General features: G+C 29.6%; 1 protein-coding gene across 2 annotated transcripts; it reads right to left on the bottom strand.

Annotated features, from left to right (window-relative positions):
* Positions 1-4,570: 4,570 nt before the first annotated feature.
* Positions 4,571-8,399, bottom strand: LOC140979717 (protein NSP-INTERACTING KINASE 2-like). 2 transcript variants are annotated; one of them, XM_073445264.1, is made up of 11 exons: positions 8,046-8,399; positions 7,709-7,838; positions 7,531-7,602; positions 7,283-7,426; positions 6,991-7,062; positions 6,837-6,896; positions 6,524-6,618; positions 5,974-6,123; positions 5,543-5,884; positions 5,076-5,455; positions 4,571-4,894 (listed from the first exon to the last, which is right to left on the bottom strand). In XM_073445264.1, the coding sequence occupies exons 1-11, from the start codon at positions 8,146-8,148 to the stop codon at positions 4,574-4,576; spliced, it is 1,869 nt and encodes a 622-aa protein (XP_073301365.1). In that variant the 5' UTR covers positions 8,149-8,399; the 3' UTR covers positions 4,571-4,573. The 2 variants fall into 2 exon arrangements, with proteins under 2 accessions (XP_073301365.1, XP_073301366.1); XM_073445265.1 differs by lacking the exons at positions 6,837-6,896; positions 6,991-7,062.
* Positions 8,400-20,537: the final 12,138 nt, after the last annotated feature.

The following is a 20,537-nucleotide window of genomic DNA, read 5'->3' on the forward strand; positions in this document are numbered from 1 at the left end:
AAGTAATTTGTGTCTAATATTTATTCAACCCTTTTTTTTTTTTGAATATTACGACCGATCATATAAGTGATGTAGTTCGATATTACAAAAGTAAACAATACCATAATCTATTTTCTTTGTTTTGTTACATTTCGGGTTTGACTATACTATAGTTAAAAATATTTGTTCAATTGTACAATTCCCGATAACCCAATTTAAATGTGAAAAATATAGTAAATATGAATATAATCACGTGAGATATTTTATAGATTTAAGAAATTTTATATTTATAAAGATTTGTTCACATTGGAGACAGCGGTTATTGACTTTTCAATATGTAAGATCTAAAAAATTTTGAGTTATTTAATCAAAATTTAATAAATAAAAAATAATAATTATAATTATAATGATAATGATAATAATAAAAAAAATAAATATATTCTAACAAAAGAGTGGATATATATAAATTGCTACACATTAATCTACTAAATAGAGGGAAATGAAATAAATAATAATAATAATAATAATAATATAATGAAATGAACTTTATTATTCTACAAATGAAATTTAAACAAACTTATAAGAACGCATAAAATAGAATTCTAAAATAATATAACTTACATAAAAATAATCAATAAGTAAAAAAATTTAAAAAACTTTGTATGAAATAATAAAATTTCAATAAAATGTATAGAAATGCTAACAAAACACATATTTAGGTTAACTTTGATAATTAAAAAATAAAAAATGGTAAAATAAAATATTATAATTTCTATTTACTAATTAAGTTTGATAGTAAATAGGGGTTACTAGGGATGTAATCGAGTCGAGCCGAGCCGAACTCTTGAATGTTTGAGCTTGGTTCGTTTATAATCGAGCCGAGCTCGAGCTTTATTTAACGAATATATGAATGGCTCACGAGCTTATTCAAGCCTTTATCGGGCCTAAACAAGCTTAATAAATATGAATTATACATTTAAATTTTCATTAAATTAATTAAAAAATAAATTATATATTTAAAGAAAAATATATTATTCTTATTAAAATTTGTAAATTTATTAAATAAATAAAATTAATAGATTTTTCTAAATATTTCATAAATAATATGCAAAATCAATAAATCAAATACCAAAACTATTATTTTTCATCTAAAAGATTACTCATGAACTTACCAACGAACATGTTCACGAGCTAACGAGCCGAGTACTGTAAAGCTTGAGTTTGGTTTGTTTATCTTAACGAGCCTCATTAAACGAGCTCAAACGAACTTTTATCGAATCGAGCTTCGAATAGCTCACAAACGGTTTGGTTCGTTTACATCCCTATGGGTTACCAAGTTAAGGCAACACTTATCAAATTATGCTAAAATAAGGTTGACAATGTGTTAAGAAATGAACTTAGGTTGGTGTCAAGTTTGAGCCTTTGAACAAACAAGTGCCATGATATAAGTGACTCACTCATTCCACTCTGCCCATAAAAAGACCTCAATAAACACATTTTATCAGATGAAAGTGTAAAAAATCATGAGTTTGGAGAGGAAAAATTAGAGAAGAATTTGAATTCGAATTCGAATTCGCATGCAAGATATATTAGAGTAAGGTTTGGTTCAGGAGTTGAAGGACGTCAACATAAATATTTTAGAGTTGCTATTCGTTGGTTAAATATTAATGCAGGGAGATACAATTTTGAAAACAATAAGACTGACCATTTTTCTGCCCATCCAGCCCTATAAATATCTCCTCTATGCTTGAACAAATCACACCCAAATGTCATTGTCTATAACCTATAATTGTGTGTACAAAGATCTGAATTCAATCATCACCGTTCAGATCACACAACGTTTGGAATATGATATCAAAATTTCAGTTCAATCCAATAGTTATATGATGAAAAAGGAATTCACAAACAAAGTGCGTAGATTATATGCGATAAAACAACAGATTATATTTGTCACTAAAGACTGCTTCAAATGATATCAAAACCTGATCTTCACCGCTTAGAATGTACAACACAACATTTTGAATACGCTACTTAGATTTTAACTCAATCAAACGGTTAGAGTTCTGCAAAGAACCTTCACAAGAAGATTGTGTAAATTCTATACGAGAAAACAACCGTTTCTGTTCTTTGTTCAGACATTGCTTCAAATGACCTCAAAACCCAATCTCTACCATTCAAAATTTATTTCAACTTCCTTATGAACGTGTTGACCAAATTTCTGCTTGATCCAATGGTTAAATGTCTCAAGTACTTCTGAAAATTGACAGATTTGTAGATGTATGCAAATCCAAAAATTTCCAAGATATTCGACCAAGAGTAGCAGCTAGTACTAGATGACATTGCAGGCAACACGTTGCCGAAAAGTTTGAAGAACTTCTCTCAAAAATTAAGATAATTAAAGTTCATTCGAAAAAAGTAAATTTACTTTTTGTTTTAAAAGAATATATATGTTTTAAAGCGATCGAACATGATATGCTTCCTTTGTTATCCAATCCTACATGTTATGCCTCATTTGTTACATGGTCCTTCCATTCCATTTTTTTCTCGTTAAGTTTTGCTCAATTTCTGAATTTAAAGCACTGTTGAGCACATCTTATTCAGTTGATCATGCCCTCGATCAGTTGATCATGCCTTCGATTCGGTTGGATACACATCCATCCGATAATTGATTTTATAAAAAGAAAATTATTATTTTTAAGAACTTTTATGATTCGAAATCAGATTGAAAAATAATTATGAAATATGATAAGATATGAACCTGACACGGTGAGATTATAATCATTATATGACCCTGACGCTAGAGATGTAAACGAACCAAACCGTTTGTGAGCTATTCGAAACTCGATTCGATAAAAGTTTGTTTGAGCTCGTTTAATGAGGCTTGTTAAGATAAACAAACCAAACTCAAGCTTTACAGTACTCGGCTCGTTAGCTCGTGAACATGTCCGTTGGTAAGTTCATGAGTAATCTTTTAGATGAAAAAATAATAGTTTTGGTATTTGATTTATTGATTTTACATATTATTTATGAAATATATAGAAAAATCTATTAAATTTATTTATTATAATAAATTTACAAATTTTAATAAGAATAATATATTTTTCTTTAAATATATAATTTACTTTTTAATTAATTTAATGAAAATTTAAATGTATAATTCATATTTATTAAGCTTGTTTAGGCTCGATAAAGGCTTGAATAAGCTCGTGAGCCATGCATATATTCGTTAAATAAAGCTCGAGCTCGACTCGATTTGAAACGAACCAAGCTCAAACATTCAAGAGTTCGGCTCGGCTCGACTCGACTCGATTATATCCCTACCTGACGCGGTGGGATTATAACTGCTATATGATCCTAATACTAAGAGATTATAACTCACCCTTTAGAGAAGTAATATGTAAAGGATAAACAGATAGATTTTCATGGAAAAATTAGAGGAATTTTAGTGTTATATGATGATCGTGTTCTGTTTATGATACGTTTTATGCTATGTTTTGAAATATGCCCATACTATGTCCTGAACTTTGTTGCAACACACTACCGTGACATGACACTTTCGAAATTTTCATGTATATGTATGTGTATTTGTTATTTATTATGTTCAATCGGCATCCGCTTGCAGAGTCTTCCCAGACACCCACCTCTTATGTCCCTCCCCAAGTAAGAACGAATATCAGTTAGATAAGAAGGAACAAACTATATTTTGGGGCTGATAAAGAAGATTATCTCAAATTCATGTATTTTCATTTCTGCTAGATTTACTGTATTTCAGTTGTAGATGCTTCCGCCATTTCGCTTTTGAATTTTCTGCATTGTAAAGACAATTATTTTTATGACATAGACTAGTTTGGAATATTTTCTGTACTATGGGACTTGTTTTCAATATTTAATTGCTAAACAATACCAGTGTCGATACACTCCGGGTGCGGGGCATGACATTCTGTCAATACCACTGTATTCAATATGATTCCGAGATTTCAACTTGTTATTGTTACACACATATCCAAATTCTCATGATTCATTTCTCGGAAGAGGAAGGTGAAGTTCTCGAGAAGGAACAATATGTAGTGTCAAAGGGAGTTCGATTGAAATGGAGTTGAAGACGAATGGTGATTGCCAAGTGAAGTTTACTGAACGTTTTTATCATAAAAGCGTAAAGAGAAAATAAGGAGTCTTTTAGTTTGTTTAAGCTCTTGTATGATTGTAACTTTTTGAGATTTAGTAGATTTGCTTGAAGTCCGGTTGTGGCCCGTGGACCTTAGTCTGTTGACCGAACTACGTTAAAATTGCTCGTGTTTTTTATTTTGCTTTCAGTTTTGTTTTGTATTAAATGGGTTAATTATAAAAACTGGCAAACTATGATAAAACCGGATCAACAGTGATAACCCTAAAAATGTTCACTCAAAAAATATCATAAAATCTAGAAACAAAAAAAATATACATGCCTAAAGTCAGTTTCTGAAAGCTTTATCATATACAAGCAGGGCTAAATTGCAATCACGTGTTTCACACTATACAATACACATTATTTCACAGAACTCTGGCGATTATCTGTAAATATATGATCTATCCATATTCTTTTGCAACTGTATTGTCACCTTGGACCTGAGAGCTCCATAGCTTGGACAAGCAATGAAGAGTCATCAGTAAGATCAGAGTATCTTTCAGAGGAGGAGAATTCGTTGGCTCTGCATCTTGTTGCCTCGGCTTTTTGAGAAGCTTCCCATTTTTCTGCAAGCCCATCTCCCTCCAGCATCCGTACCACTTCAGACATTTTCGGTCGATGGCTCGGAAGGTATTGTGTACATAATAAAGCTACTTGCACCATTTCTTCTAGCTCTATTCGATCATAGTTGTTTTTAAGGTCTTTATCTATTAGCATGTAAAGTTTCTTTTCTTGATGAATCTTCTTCACCTGCTCATAATTGTTGCATTGCATTAGTGATTTTTAGTTGGGGAAGATTTAGTAGCAAGAAACGTGTCTACGCACAATATCGAAGCAAAATATAAAGAGGGAAAATGTTAAACTTTTAGATAACATGTGCATCAACGGTTGTTTACTGCATGAAAAAATATGAATGCTTCTTTGTGCTTACCCAATCAAGCATGGCTCCTTTCTGATTAGCTGCATTGCCAAATTCCAGAGCCCTTTGACCAGTTATCAGCTCCAGCAGCAGAATCCCAAACCCGAAAACATCCGTCTTTTCTGAAGATTGACCTGTCGATAGATACTCAGGAGCTATGTGCCCAACTGTGCCACGAACTGCTGTTGTGACATGTGAATCCCGATGATCAAGAAGCTTTGCCAATCCAAAATCACCAACCACTGCCTCACAGTAATCATCAAGCAGGATATTAGCTGCCTTCACATCTCTGTGAATTATCTTCGGATCACATTGCTCGTGCAGGTATAGCAAACCTCTAGCTGCTCCTAATGCTATTCTTTTCCGAGTACCCCAATCCAAAGATGGTTTAGCTACAAGATTAATTGGTAACTGGTTATTAATACACTATATAGATCATTCTAACAATTATTTTAGTGCAGGATTTAACAAATCTTTACCTTTGAGACGCAAAGCAACGCTTCCATTGGACATGAAGGGATAAACCAGAAGTCTTTCGGTTGAAGTGATGCAGAATCCATAAAGTCGAAGGAGGTTTCTATGAACAGCTAGACTGATCATCTCGACCTCTGTCTGGAATTGGATCTCCCCACTGATGTTATTCGCATCTTTGAGTCTTTTTACTGCCACAACCGTTCCATCGTGAAGGTAACCTTTGTATACATTTCCGAAACCACCTTTTCCAATAATGTTCTTACTGCAAAAATTATGAGTGGCAATCTGAAGTTCTCTGAACTGAAATCTTCGCAAGTTTCCTAGGCACACTTCTTTGTGGTGGTGTTCTGAAATACAAAGAATCATAGCGTGTTCAGGATAACAAATTGATTAGTTGCTAGTTGTTTTGATCTGTGAATGGTTATGTCATATTCACCATTAACGTCGAAAAATATCTGCTTGTTGTGCTTATGTCTCCACCAGAGCAGGAATCCAAATCCAAGAACCAGTAAGCAGATGCATCCGAGGCTCGTCCCGAATGCTAAGGCTAGTCTGTGACTATTTGGCCTTCCCGATGGCTGAGGATCTTTAAGATGAAACATAATGTGTGACATTTATTTCACACGATTTTATATGGGCATGCAGAAAATCCTTAATGGACCAGAGTCAAATAAGATCAAAGGCTTCATTAATATTAGCCGACATCTAAGATTCAGTATAACTCTAAACATGCATTGAGAATAAGATTTTATAAATTATGATTTGCAAATAAATATGTATGTTGAATATATCAGAATATGTGATAAGTAGGGAGTCGAAGGCCATTGCCCCTTCGGAATAGTACATCTTGTTTGACCAAAATTACTTGCACTTGAATGAATTTAAAACAATACCAAATTGTTTTCTTGCCTTTAGAGGTGCAAATGAGAAGATATACAAGTAATAGTTCTAAAAAATTGTAGCCACAGGTAGCTCTGGATTCTTACTTTGTGAATTTATCGAGAAAGACGGAGACATTGGCGCAGTTCCATTGCATTCCGGCTCTTTACCTGTTGCGCATATCATCGGATTTCCTAAAACACTGTGAAAACACACATCAAAACATGTAAATCGACCAGAGGATTAAATGGGCTATCATAATTTTATTCATGATTTGGAAACTTCTATTTTTCTGAAACAAATTAATAATTTTGAAAAAGAAAATTATATGAAGGTGGCCTACACTCTTAGTAGGAGCTGATAAACGTAAAGAGACACCGAGGAAGTGGAACTAAAGTTTACCAAATTTGGGAAACTTACTTGAATGTTTTAGCAAGAAGTTTTGGCACTGGACCACTCAAATTATTGAATGACAAGTCCCTGAATTATGATTTGAGATAGTGTAAGATTGTAAGATGGAGAATCTTTAGGCCCTACATAAATTTACCATATTAAAAAGAGCCAGAAAACTTACAAAAATGTCAGCTGTGTCAAGTTCCCCAAAGCTAAAGGAATAGCTCCACTGAGATTATTATTGTTCAATCTCCTGTTTTCAAAAGAATAAATTAACCGGGACGAATTAGGCCATAGCCCCTAAATTTAAGCATATCCATATATAATCACGACTATATCGAGTTGTCTCGCTATTCAGAGCCGGCATTAAGGGGTGTTGATTTGATTATGTACTCAACATTATAAATTTATAACAGTAAATGATTTCGAAAATGGCACATGTTTTTCATCTTACTGGGATTTTTAGTCCTTACAGATATTGAAGTTTTTTCAGTTGAGATAATGAAGATGGAATTTCTCCAGTGAGCAAGTTATCCGAAAGATCAAGTTCTTGAAGTTTTGGTAGCTTTCCTAGTTCAAGAGGGATTGGCCCTGATATATTATTATCCTGCAATAACCTGTGAAAGCAAGTTGAATAAAACCAGCTGCACGTAATATAAACTAGAACCAATCTTTCTGAGTTCAATCCAAAATCAGAGTATGCCAATTTCGGGGTACTTACACCTTGGTAAGGTGTGTCAAATTTCCTATACTGCGCGAAATGGTGCCGGATAAATTTTGACTCGGGATTGATCTGACAAATCAGCATTCCAAATGTTTCGGGCAAAAGGCATGCGGAAATATGAAAGTTTTTCGTGATTTTCGTGGAAAGTGATGTGAAAAAATTCAATCGGGCTTACAGGGAAATGACTAGACTTTCATGTGAACATCCAACTATAGTCCAGCCACAGGGATCAACAGCATTCTCATCAAAATTTAGAACACCATGAGGATCAATCAATGATTTCTTGATATCCATCAAAGCTTGCACTGTACGTAAAATGTTTTCAGAGGGAATCGTTTTTTAAATATACTGTCAAGTTATACGATAACATCTCAATTATTTCTTGAAGAATAACATAAGTATTAACATCCAAAAATCCAAAACTTATCGATATAAATGTCTAAACATATTGTCGATGTCTAATTCAACGAAACGACTTCTCAGTTCAAAAGAGAAAATTCACACTACTTTACCTTCAAAATTCACGCCATTGGAAGTAAGCAAAGCAGTGGCACAAGACAAGAAACTGAGCAAAACCATACTCAACAAAGCATCCCTTCCCCTTATTATCTCCATCGAATGATCAGATGTTCAAGAAACCAGCAAACCAAGTGGTTTTAGCTTACTGATATATGCTAGTGGAAGTTGGTATTTCTTGTTTCAAGTTTCAACTAATCTTCTTCTAAAAACTCATGCATATCACATGAGAACAGTACAGTTTGATCTGATGCATTTAGCCATATACAAGAAGTACTGAACAGGCTAAAGTAGGGAAAATACGCAAGTTTTTGAAGTAAAAGTGAGGGGTAACATGATGCCACTTGTCTACCAAAGCAGAAGAAAAGAATATATTTAAAAGCAAGATTTTAATATTTGCCCAATCTTGATATATTCAAAAGGTGATGGGGAAAAAAAGGAAAATTCCTTCAATCATGCTTGTGTTTAGAGGTTTGTGTCACTGCCTCTTTTAGCTTTTTTATTTTTGCATATCATATAATTTAAAAATGGAAACGGATCTTTTTGCTAACTGTGAAGCACTATGAACTTAAATACTATTATATATATNTGGAAGAATATAATAGTGGATTAATATATGTTTAAAATATAGTTTGTTAGTAAATGTGAACAAATCTGTATTTAAAAGACTAATAATATGATTATAATTCTTGTACCAAGTTCAAAATTCGTCTGATAATGTCATTCTAAAAATTTAAACTAAGAAACTAAACAGTTCTATAAAATATGTATATTACACACAAAATAAGAAAAGATAAAGAATAATCTGTAGGACATGCGTATTGGGATTTGCTTTGGATTTTCCCAAGTTTATTAGATATGTCGGAATCTAGACATTCATCTAGACATTCTGTGTGTTTGTCCGGACGAAATCTTGTGCTATTTCAAACTCTTCTACATTTTGTTTAAACAAGTTTCGTTTACAAAAATTATTAAAAAATAAATACATTAAACTCTAAGAATGAAGAAAATAGAATAAATCACAAACAAAACATTCGATTTATCTATTTTTTAATAAATTGTATCACAAGCACTTTAAATAATTAAACAATATATTGATAATTTTTTTAGTTACAAAATAGATGAATCAAACATTTTGTCTTTAATTTATTCTATTTTCTTCTTGCATGATGCTTAGTGCATTTACTTTTTAATAATTTTTGCAAATGATGTTTATTTGAGCAAAGTATATCACGATTTAAAACACCAAGTATAGCAGATGATTTCGTCTCGTATTTGTCACCTGCAGCTATTTTGATTTATTAAATTAGTACTAATAAATTTAATTAACAAAGTAGAAAATTCATGCTTGAATATCTTACTATTTAATTCAACTATACTAACTGACTTCAAATTGATTTGGTTAAGTCTTATTTAAAATTACAATTATATCTTTGTTATATAACTTTATCGATGAATATATTTCTTTTTAATTTTTTAAAATAGACTTTCTTTTAAAATCTTCAATACTATATTTTCGATATTTTTAAATTTTTTTGATAATATATCACTTCTTAAAAAAATGGAAATTTCATTAATTTATAAATAAAAAAATTTATAAATGTTTAAATATATATATATATATATTAATTGTATACACGTAGCAGTATAAATAAACCGAGTCGGTTCGTTAGCTTTTCGAGCTGTCTCGAAAAATATTTTATTCGTATTCGAGCTTATCGAATTCAAGTCGAACTCGAACATGTATGTACTTTTTTCGAGTCGAACTCGAGCCCAAATTATTTTGTTCGATACCTCACGAGCCTTACTATTTTTATCAATATAATATAATTATATATTAGATAAATAAATTTCGAGTCTTTCGAGTATTTATTTTCGAGGAATAGTTCGAATAATTCGCGAACATATTCGAATATTTCGAACTGAACTCGAACTTTAATTCGAACCGAATTCGAGCCAAAAATTTCGAACTTCAAATTGAGCTCGAACTCGAATAGAATTAATTCGAGTTGAACTCAAACCTTCAAAATTTCATCATATTCAGTTTGTTTATACACACACAACACTTGCAGACGAGCACTAGTATAAATTAAATATCAGTCTTACTATTTTATCCATCTAAAAATATTTCTAACATCAAATCATATATGTTATGGAATGGTAAAAGTTTATTAATTGTCCCCTACTTTTTAACTGAACAATGACTAAACGGTGTAACCCAACTTTAGAAAAATGGTGTTATTTACTATAGAATATTTATTTTTCATCGAAAGAAATTAATAAAATCTCATAAAAAAAATTAGCAATTCAAATATAATATCTAAAGGTGTCCAGACAATCATCTATTTTATTTTAAAATAAAAATTTAACTTCGAATTTGAACTGCACACGAGCTGTAAATAACATTTTTTAAAGTTCTTAATCAGATCAAAATAAATGTTTGAGCATAATTTATAATAAAAAAAAGAGTAATGTTCTACGAAATTAATATTGTAGTCACCCTGAGCACAAATCTGGCACGCATTGAATGTATAGTTTAATTAATCTACACATTATTGATAGTATATAATTAAAATAGAGAAAAATATGTAAATGTAAAACAACATCCGTTATATGAAATAATAATTGAAATTTTCAAAAAATTAATGTGAGACGATCTCGCGGATCAATTTTATGATACGGATATCTAACTCGACCCGATTCATCAAAAATAAACTTTTTTATGCTAAAAATATTAAGTTTACTTTAGATGTGAATCGGGTTGACCCGTCTAATGAAAATGGATTCGTGAGACCATCTCACACCTTACTTTTTTAGATCCAAATATTGTAAATTTGAGTTAGATGATGTGAATATAAAAATTATGAATATATCATTCACACCAACATCAAAATTAATTCCACACGATAACAAAATCTCATATAATAGAATATTCATATATTTTTTGTCAATTAATATCAGTTTTTTAGATTCATCATTCTAAAAATAGGCAAAAACTTGCGTGAGTCGATCTCACGGGTCGTATTTTGTGAGATAGATCTCTTAATTGGGTCATCCATGAAAAATTATTACTTTTTACGTTAAGAGTATTACTTTTTATTGTAAATATCGGTATGATTGGCCCGTCTCACAGATAAAGATTCGTGATATCATCTCACAAAAGACCTACTCATAAAAATAAAGCGATTTAATTCTCCGATAAGTAAGATTTGAATGACAATTTATCCGTGTTTCACCATATATAAATCAAGCTAGACTCGCAAGCTCTTCTTACCAATATTTTTTGCACTCAAACTTCAATGTAAATTCTAGAACTCTTACGAGTGTTTACAAAAATTTATTTTAACTAATTTTCAGTTTCTTCGTATAATTTTCAAATATTTTATAAGATGAAAAGTTGGAAGCACTTATATAAAATATTTATATGAATATCTGAATTCAAAATAAAAACATACGAGGTAAAAGAATATCGTCCTATTATTGGATAGACTGAACCAAACGAGCTTCATCTTCAATTATGCAATTCCATGTACGATTATAAAGACAACTTTTACATCAAGTTATTTTTTTATCTCATGACTCAAAATCATATTTGATTTATTATTGAATTAAAATTGACCGAACTATATTAAGTGGTTTTCAAGTTAGAATTATTTGATTTAATAATTAACAAGTCGACCTATATTATTGTATGATTTCATTATATAATATAATATAACATATAGAAATATATAATATTTATTCCAAAGGGAGTCCTGTAAATCTAAAGGTGGAGCTTTACCTGTTAAAAATACCATATGGTTGCTCGATCGCGATGGATTTTATTTTATTTTTATCAGAAGATGGAAAATACAAATTTTTTTTAAAAAAAAAAAATTTTATTCATTAAAAATGAACGGTGGAGGTAAAGCCGGAGCACGTAATGTATATCCTATTATATAATTTGAGAATTTTGAAAGTATCCTTAATACGGTTGAGAGCGTCTAACATTTAATTTTAGATAAAAATTAATACGAGATATCGTTTGTTTCACATGTTAATTTTGTGAGACGTATTTTTCAATTCGATCTGACTAATGAAAAATATTTTTTTGTCGAAAATATTATTTTTCGTTGTAGTTATGAATCATGTTAACACGTCTCATAGATAAAGATCCGTGAAATACACACTTAATTTTGTTGAAGAATCAGATTACAAAACTCCATTTATTGGGGGCTACTGTTTTAAAGAATCAATATTATAAAATTTGAAATGCCCTTTAATATAAATATTTATATTTAAAAATTAATGTTGTATATTATATTTATATTTTAAAGATGACATTCTCCACACTTTACGACATCATGTTACTATGGTCAATAAAAAAAACATTCTCTTTTCTAATGGATGACACCATCAAGCACCAAATTCCATCCAATATGTAACAGTTCCGTATCATTTAAAGATAGATATTTATAAAAGGAGATTAGATATAGAATATTTGTAGCAGAAACTTATTGTGTAGTCGTGTTTGTTTACTTTGGGTTCAAGGCAGATACGGGAGAACAAAAATGAAACACTGGTTAATCTCAGCCCGATATTTCATATCGTAGCTTCACTAGGGGTTAGGGTAGGCTTTAGTCCAGCCTAGTATCGGAATTAATGTGTATATATAGTTATGTATTTTAGAATTTTTAATCACTGAGCAAAATTTTTATACATGGATTTCTATGAGTTTCAAATAATTTAGCATTTGAGGTTATTCTATATCTATGTGGTTATCTTAATTTATATATTTACTCATTCTAATTCTACACTTTATATATAAATATATATATATATATATATATATATATTTGTATTGTNAATTTTTAAATAATATTTATATTTTCAATGTCCAACCCACTCTATTTTAAAATCTTGGCTACGCACCTGATTTCATATCTAAAGATTTTTGGAGAAAAAATTCAAGAATTTAAGAAAATTATAAAGAAAATTGATATTTTCAGTTGAGAAAAAGGCAGCTATTGAAATTGTTAATTGAATTTTCTAGCATTAAAACTGGTTCGTATTCCTACCATTGTAGGCCCGTCACTTTAGCATTAGCAGAAGAACCATACAAAAGAAGGTGGTTTCTTCTGTCAAATTCTTATTGCCCATTACCCTTCTCCATTAGGTTGACAAGGGTAGTCAGTTTAATGGAGCTAAAGATTTTTTATTTATTTAACGATTGATTAGTTCATTTAAATTATGTGAGCGACGATGTCACGGCACTGGCCCGAACCCATACCGGCAGGGGCGTAGCTTCACTAGGGGCTAGGGTGGGCTCTAGCCTAGCCTAGTCTCGGGATTAATGTGTATATATAGTTATGTATTTTAGAAATTTTAATCACTGAACAAAATTTTTATACATAGATTTCTATGAATTTTAAATAATATAGGATTTTGAGCTTATTCTATATTTATGTGGTTATCTTAATTTATATATTTACTCATTCTAATTCTACACTTTATATATATATTTGTGTTGTTCTGATTATAAATATGTATTTACATAAATATATTGAATAAACTAAAAACTTATAAATACAAAATAATAATCAAATTAAGTGATAATTATTAGAATACAAAATTGTATAACTAAATTATTTGAATGAATAATGTCATATGTATATTCAATTTTTTTACTTACTTTACTATGAATTTATTTTAAAAGTTCGTTATTATAACTGATATTTATCATGTATCTTGATATATTAAATTCTTAAGATGATTTTTAAAATTTATATAGTTCATATTATACAAAAAATAACAAAAATAATTAAAAAATACATTAAAGAATATTTACATTTTTAATGTCCAACCCACACTATTTTAAAATCTTGGCTACGCCCCCTGCATACCGGCATGACTGTGTAATGCGCTCTTATAACAAGTAGCAACTACTCTGTAATTGTCTTCGTTCTATGAAGATAATTAACACAGGTAAATTTATATATGTGTGTGTGCATCGCATGTGTTCCGTAAAAATTAGCAAAAAAATTAAAGAATGAAGTAATTTTTAAAAAATTATAATTTTTTTTAAAAATATGGTCGGAGATAAAATAAGATATAAATTAAAAAATGTATTAAATATAATAAAACGGCACAGCTAGTTTGATAAGATGGTGGGATTTTTAGGCAAACTCTAAAATTACATCATGACTCCATATAATTGTATTATATGAAGTAAAAGATATTGTACAAACATGCAACGCGTGCATCGATACACGGGTCCAAATGATATTTGTGGGTGACACAAATAGGTCTATATTTGTTAATTTTCACATTGCTGACCTTTACGTTTTAGATATTCAAAGATTTATATCGATACATAGAAATTAACGGTAAATCTAAGGAGATATGAGGTAATGCTTATTTTAAATTTGGTGGAAAATAAAAATAGAGCTAGGTGATTTAAATTGTGCGTGATTAATGAAATCATATTTTGAGAATATATTCTCATTGTAAAAGATAATATACTGGTAAATTTCATCGTGATTTCACCAAATCAGTTTCACATGGTCTCTTTATTAATAAAATTAGCGGATCGTGGCGTGTGTGTTACGTAAAAAAAAATAAAGTAGTTTTTTTTTTTAAAAAAAAATTAAAATAAAAGTATAGATTTTAAAATCAAAATGGTATGAGATAAAATAGTATTGTAATATAGTAAAATATATAGTTAGTTTGATAAGATGGGTGATATTTNAAAAGTATAAATTTTAAAATCAAAATGGTATGAGATAAAATAGTATTATAATATAGTAAAATATATAGTTAGTTTGATAAGATGGGTGATATTTTAGAAAAAAAACCAAAATTACACAATGACTTCGTATAGTTAGTATATGGTGCCATTGTATTATATATAATAAAATAATAAAATATAATAATAGAGATTGTAGAAATAATTGATGCTATAAGCTTTTGAAATGATATAATATATGGGACCAACGAATGAACTTAACATCAATCAATTAAGAAAGTTTCCCTTTTTAATACATGGCATACAAAAATTATGGGTTCGTCTGTGTTACATTGAATTTTTTTTACCTATTCTAATATCATTAGATCACGTGAGTCCTTCATATTTTTATGAAAGTTGACATATATGCTGATGATACAAAACAAACATTTGATCACATCATATAGAGAGAAATACTCTAAGTATAACATAAAATAATCCGAAATTACGATGTTGGAGCCAAAAAGGTGGTCAAAAAATGGAGGTGGGACAATGGAAGATGATCCTAATGAAGATTTGTAATTAGTGGGTGGTACCCAAATGAGTAGGAAATAATTGTTTCTTTATACTATATGGTTTGAATTTGAATGAAAAGAAATTGTACCTACAAAATATTAAGCATACCAGCTCACATAATTTATATTTGGATTTTACTTTTGTCCATAAGAAAAAGAACACTTTAAAGAGCATCTCAAATCTAACAAATTTGAGAATCCTAGCTTTAACCACTACGTATTATATATCACTAGCCCCACACCTACTCGATAAATAGATGTTCATATTTTCTCTAATATCTTAGTATCAATAAATAGCTGTCAATTTAATGCGTGTGCGTAGAATGTTACAAATTTTTTTTATAGAGAAAATTGTTTTTTGGTTATGCATGTTTGATTCTTTGCGATTTTGGTATTTTATGTTTTAAAATTTTTTTTTTAGTTCGTTATCTTTGTATTTTTGAAAATTTTGGTCATTTTTTATATTGATATGACATCAATGATGTGCTGGAGTGTATAATACGGGTGAGCATGATATTTTAATCACAATAAAACACGTTATTCATTAAAAAAATAAAAATAATTACGTATAGTATTAAATATTAAAAATATTAAACAAATATTATAAATTATATATAAAGCCTCATACAGTTGGCATCAATCTAGATGCATAATTGTGAGCTTTTGCATAAAGATTGAATGATTTGTAAATTTTAAGACATAAAAGAATTTGTTCCCAAATTTTCTTTTGAAAAACAACCCTTAAAGTTTTGGATGCCTTCATTTCCCACCATTCTTTCCGTTCCTTTTTGTGGTGCACAAGTAATATTCTATCCCATAGAATTCCTAATGCCACAAACAAAGCATTTTTGGATACTTCACTAAATTTGACATTACATCATCTATAATATTGATCGAATATTCATCATTGTATATCATATATATGAATCATATACGAGTCGGGTGATACCATTTGTCCCACATGGTAAAAATTAAATATTTAAAACGAGTTTATAATAGGCTACAATGGACTCCTATAACAACTTGGGTTAATCATTTTCGTAAAACGATAACGAATACGAAGTAGTTGTTATAGGAGCCCATAGTGCATTCACGCAAGCGCTGGCCAGGGCACGGGGCGTGAAAGAATGGTATTAGAGCCGGTCACGAGCATGTTACACCAGGAAATAAGTTATATGCGAGGCAAAATGCTACGTGCATGGGAGCCACCTCTTGAACCTGCTTTGCAAAATGCTACATGACGGGAGCCACCTCTTGAACCTATAGGAGCCACTTCTAGATTTTCGTCGCTGGTGGATCAAGGGATCAGGTCGCGACGAGGACATCCACGTTCTGAAGGAGTAGTGATACTCCTTGTCCCACATATTAAAAATTAAATATTTAAAATGAGTTTATAATGGGCTACAATAAACTTCTATATCAACTTGAGTTAATCATTTTCGTAAAGTGAAGACGAATACGAAGTAGTTGCTATAGGGGCTCATTGTGCAGCCATGCATGCGTGAACTTGGCCTGCGTGACAAGTCGTTTTATAAAATTCCACATATTACGAACATATAATCAATATACTTTTTGATACAAATGATGAGATTCAACATCCTTACATTATCTTACATTTGATTCAATTTTTACAATAATTAGAGTTAAAAAATAATTATTTATTTTCATAGTGAATTAAATTAATCAAATATCATCTAAGATACATGCAACAAAGAAAGTGAGAAATTAAATGACCTTTCAAATTTTATGATAAAATGAATCGACATTGGGTTATGTATGATATGGCATAAAAAATGATAAATGCTATTAAACGTGTGATGAACACCCTATTTTTCTCAAACAAAAATGAAAAGATTCAGTGTCTGGTGAATCGATTGAGAAGACCAGTTCCGTTTATACTATATCATGTGTGTTTTACTTTATATAGTTTTTTTACAATTGATGTTCTGAATTCAAATAAAAATATCGTGTAATCTTATGTAAATTTATAAAAGAGTGTTACATATCAAGTATAACATAGAGATTAAGCGTTGTGATACTCAAACTTTATTCACGTGCGAGTGTATCGAATTGCTCGAACTTAGAAACCTCTTTTTTAAAAAAAATTAAAAGTCTTTCAAACAATTTAAATAAATCATGTTGAATTAATTGAATATAATAAATAAAACGGTGAGAGTATTTTACAGACAAAATAGTTGCACCAACTAAGCAAAATATAATTACTTTAGTGACTCTTGGTTAATTAATTATATGCAGTAATAAAGCACGTGTCATGCGTTTGTACAATTGATTTCTCGAATAATTATATAAAATTACGAAAAATATTACTGAAAATATTTATGATTATTTTGTTATAATTTGTATTTATTATTTGGATAATGTGTGATTTTTTTTTAAAAAAATACAAATATATGAAAATTTTATTTTTTATTTGGACGAGAGATTTGTTGTATTTAAGTATCGACCTTATGTTAGGCGAGCTATAATTCATCATAATATTGAGGAAATTTCAAATTCACTATATTAATAATTTAAATAAATAATAGTGATTAAGATGAATTTGAAACACATCCAGAATACGTGTCATTCCAAATACATTTTTCAAAGATTTCTCATATGAAATCAATTCTTCTAAATCAAGTCTTCCCATTAAAATGGGGAATATAGTTCTTTGAAAATCTAAAAAAATATATTTAACCTCTTAGATGAAATTAATGGTACTTCAAAATCACATATTCATATTTATACTATTATGTAAAGAATATATCACCCATGTAACATCATCTTTTGTTTTCCAAATTACGCTCACACCACCATTTTTTCTCAAAATTATCATTACAATTTACTTTCAATATTAAACATCTCAAATTTCAATATGACCCATCTCTAATTTCTAACCATTAGTATTATATTAAACATAAATTAAGCAATTAATAAAATTTAAAAACTCACTTCAACATTTTTCTCAAATTTGTCATTATAACTTATTTTCAATATTATCCATCTCAAATTATAGGTTGACATCTCACTGATTTCTACCAATTATTATTAAAATAAACATAAAATTAAGTATTTAGTNGGACTAATGCTATTTGAATTGATGAAATTAAAAATAAAATAAAAAAGTGTTTGTTGAAATTTTTTTTAAAAAAGAAAATTATAATATTGATTTAACATAAGTACAAAGTTGAAAAAAAAATTGATGTCTATTTTGTCTCTATTATGCCCAAACAATAATAGAATAGATATAAATAATAGAATAGATATAAATGGACCTGAAAGTCTCTGCAAATAGGACAAATGTGCCTAGAATTTTATATACGTACAGATAACTTTTACTTTATGTTTTTTCTATATTTCGGTAAATGCAAATTGACCCATCCAAATGCAATCTTTATTACACGTGTATCTATAGCCGAAATCCGAAAGATATATATCGGCCAATTCAACGTCAAATGGACCCTTCTTCATCCTTGAAAGTAGACATCCGGAACCAATCCAAATTCGGACTGATTTAATCCAGTTCAATCCCGAAAGAATATAATTAATCTCTGGTTGAATTGAAATCAGCGGCAATAATGAATCAGATTGTGTTGTCTCAAAATGAATCTGAAACCATTTTAATCCGGTTCGTTTGAGTCAGCTGTCGAAACTAGTCCAATACCGATTTCATATAACTTTAATTAGCAAATAAGTTAAGAAACGACATGAAATTTATATCTAATTTATTTAGATACATAATTATTTTTTAAAACATCTATGCTAATTTAGTCTCAATCTGGTCAACTCCGATTTCAATTGAGCTTAATTTGATTTCAGTTTTGAATTGAGTTACACTCTCAATCAAATAAATCTGAAACCAATCCGATCAAGTATCAAACAAGATTGATTTGATTTCATCATCCTACAATCCGGAACCGATTTAATCTGATTGCCTACTTGAATGTAGCTAAAATGTATATTCAATGTTTGTATTAATAACATTATTCCAATTTTGTACATAAAATCTTTTTTTTTTTTGTATCAGATATGAAACAATTGATATTCAAATATTATATATTAGTAATATGTTCAATATTTTGTATCGATTTTTATTCGTAAAAAGACATGAACTTTGGGAAAAAAATTCTTATGGATAGGGGAGTGTAGAATCATTTTCTTCTGACAAGAACTAGAGATTTAAAGGCAGTTTACATATCATGCACACATCTCTACTCATACTTAAATTGAATATTTTTTTTCTTCTTAAAAAAAAAAAGATGTATATTTTTGAATTATCAGAAATTAATAAAAGGATAGAAAAATTATTAAGACACGAAAAGCGACGAATTCTTGAAGAATGATACATTTACCGAAGAATTTGATGGCGTTTCACCCCAAAAAGATACAATTCAAACTTTGTCAAATCAAATAATGCCATTATAATTGGGTCGCGAAATTAGGGATAGAAGGCCCAATTAAACTGGCTAAGCCCAAATATCTGAAACATGAACAGTAAACTAGGCCCATATCTAATTCCAGTTCTTTTGATTAGATGATTAATCGAGGATCGCTACAATTAAAAATAATAATAAGTCTACGGTCTCACGAATCTTTATCTGTAAGACGGGTCAATTCTATCAATATTTACAATAAAAAATAATACTCTTAGCATAAAAAATAAAAAAATTTTCATTGATGACCCAAATAAGAGATTCGCCTCACAAAATATGACCCGTGCGATCGTCTGACACAAGTTTTTGTCTTAAAAAAAGTTACTATTTTTTACCAATTAAATTAATACAATTTATAGAATAAAAATAATTTTGATTATAATTTCTTTACCAAAGATTATGTGAACAATATTTAAGCACATATCGATAGTCGTAAAATAAAGAAAAACTAAATTAACACACATTGTTTACCATAAACACTTCTTCATACTTGGGAACTTGGTAGCTACTAGTTTCAAACACGATAAATACGCTATATTATTTTTCGAATCATTAAAGTGGGTCGTGTTCAAAATTATATAATTTATGTATGACAAAACAATTTCCCAGTCAATTTTCTAAAAAAGTTATGGGCGATTTTTCTAGCTCGATATGGCTTAAGATCATAAGATGGTTCTTGCGCGAGCGAGTTTATGTTACACCGACAGATTTAATCTTGTGGTTTTGTTTTGTATAAGATGATCAGTCGATTATCTAACTTTAAAACAATAAATGTGG

This window comes from Primulina huaijiensis, chromosome 6 (genome assembly GCF_012295235.1).
Source record: "Primulina huaijiensis isolate GDHJ02 chromosome 6, ASM1229523v2, whole genome shotgun sequence".
In the NCBI taxonomy this organism is placed as follows: domain Eukaryota; kingdom Viridiplantae; phylum Streptophyta; class Magnoliopsida; order Lamiales; family Gesneriaceae; genus Primulina; species Primulina huaijiensis.

What these genes read in the sequence shown, in the direction of transcription:
- LOC140979717 (XM_073445264.1), bottom strand. Translation starts at nt 8,148, where the DNA reads ATGGAGATAATAAGGGGAAGGGATGCTTTGTTGAGTATGGTTTTGCTC. An exon ending in TTGACACAGCTGACATTTTT is followed by an intron (nt 6,897 to 6,990) that starts GTAAGTTTTCTG and finishes ATCATAATTCAG; the next exon opens with GGACTTGTCATTCAATAATT. An exon ending in CGTTGCTTTGCGTCTCAAAG is followed by an intron (nt 5,456 to 5,542) that starts GTAAAGATTTGT and finishes TTAATCTTGTAG; the next exon opens with CTAAACCATCTTTGGATTGG.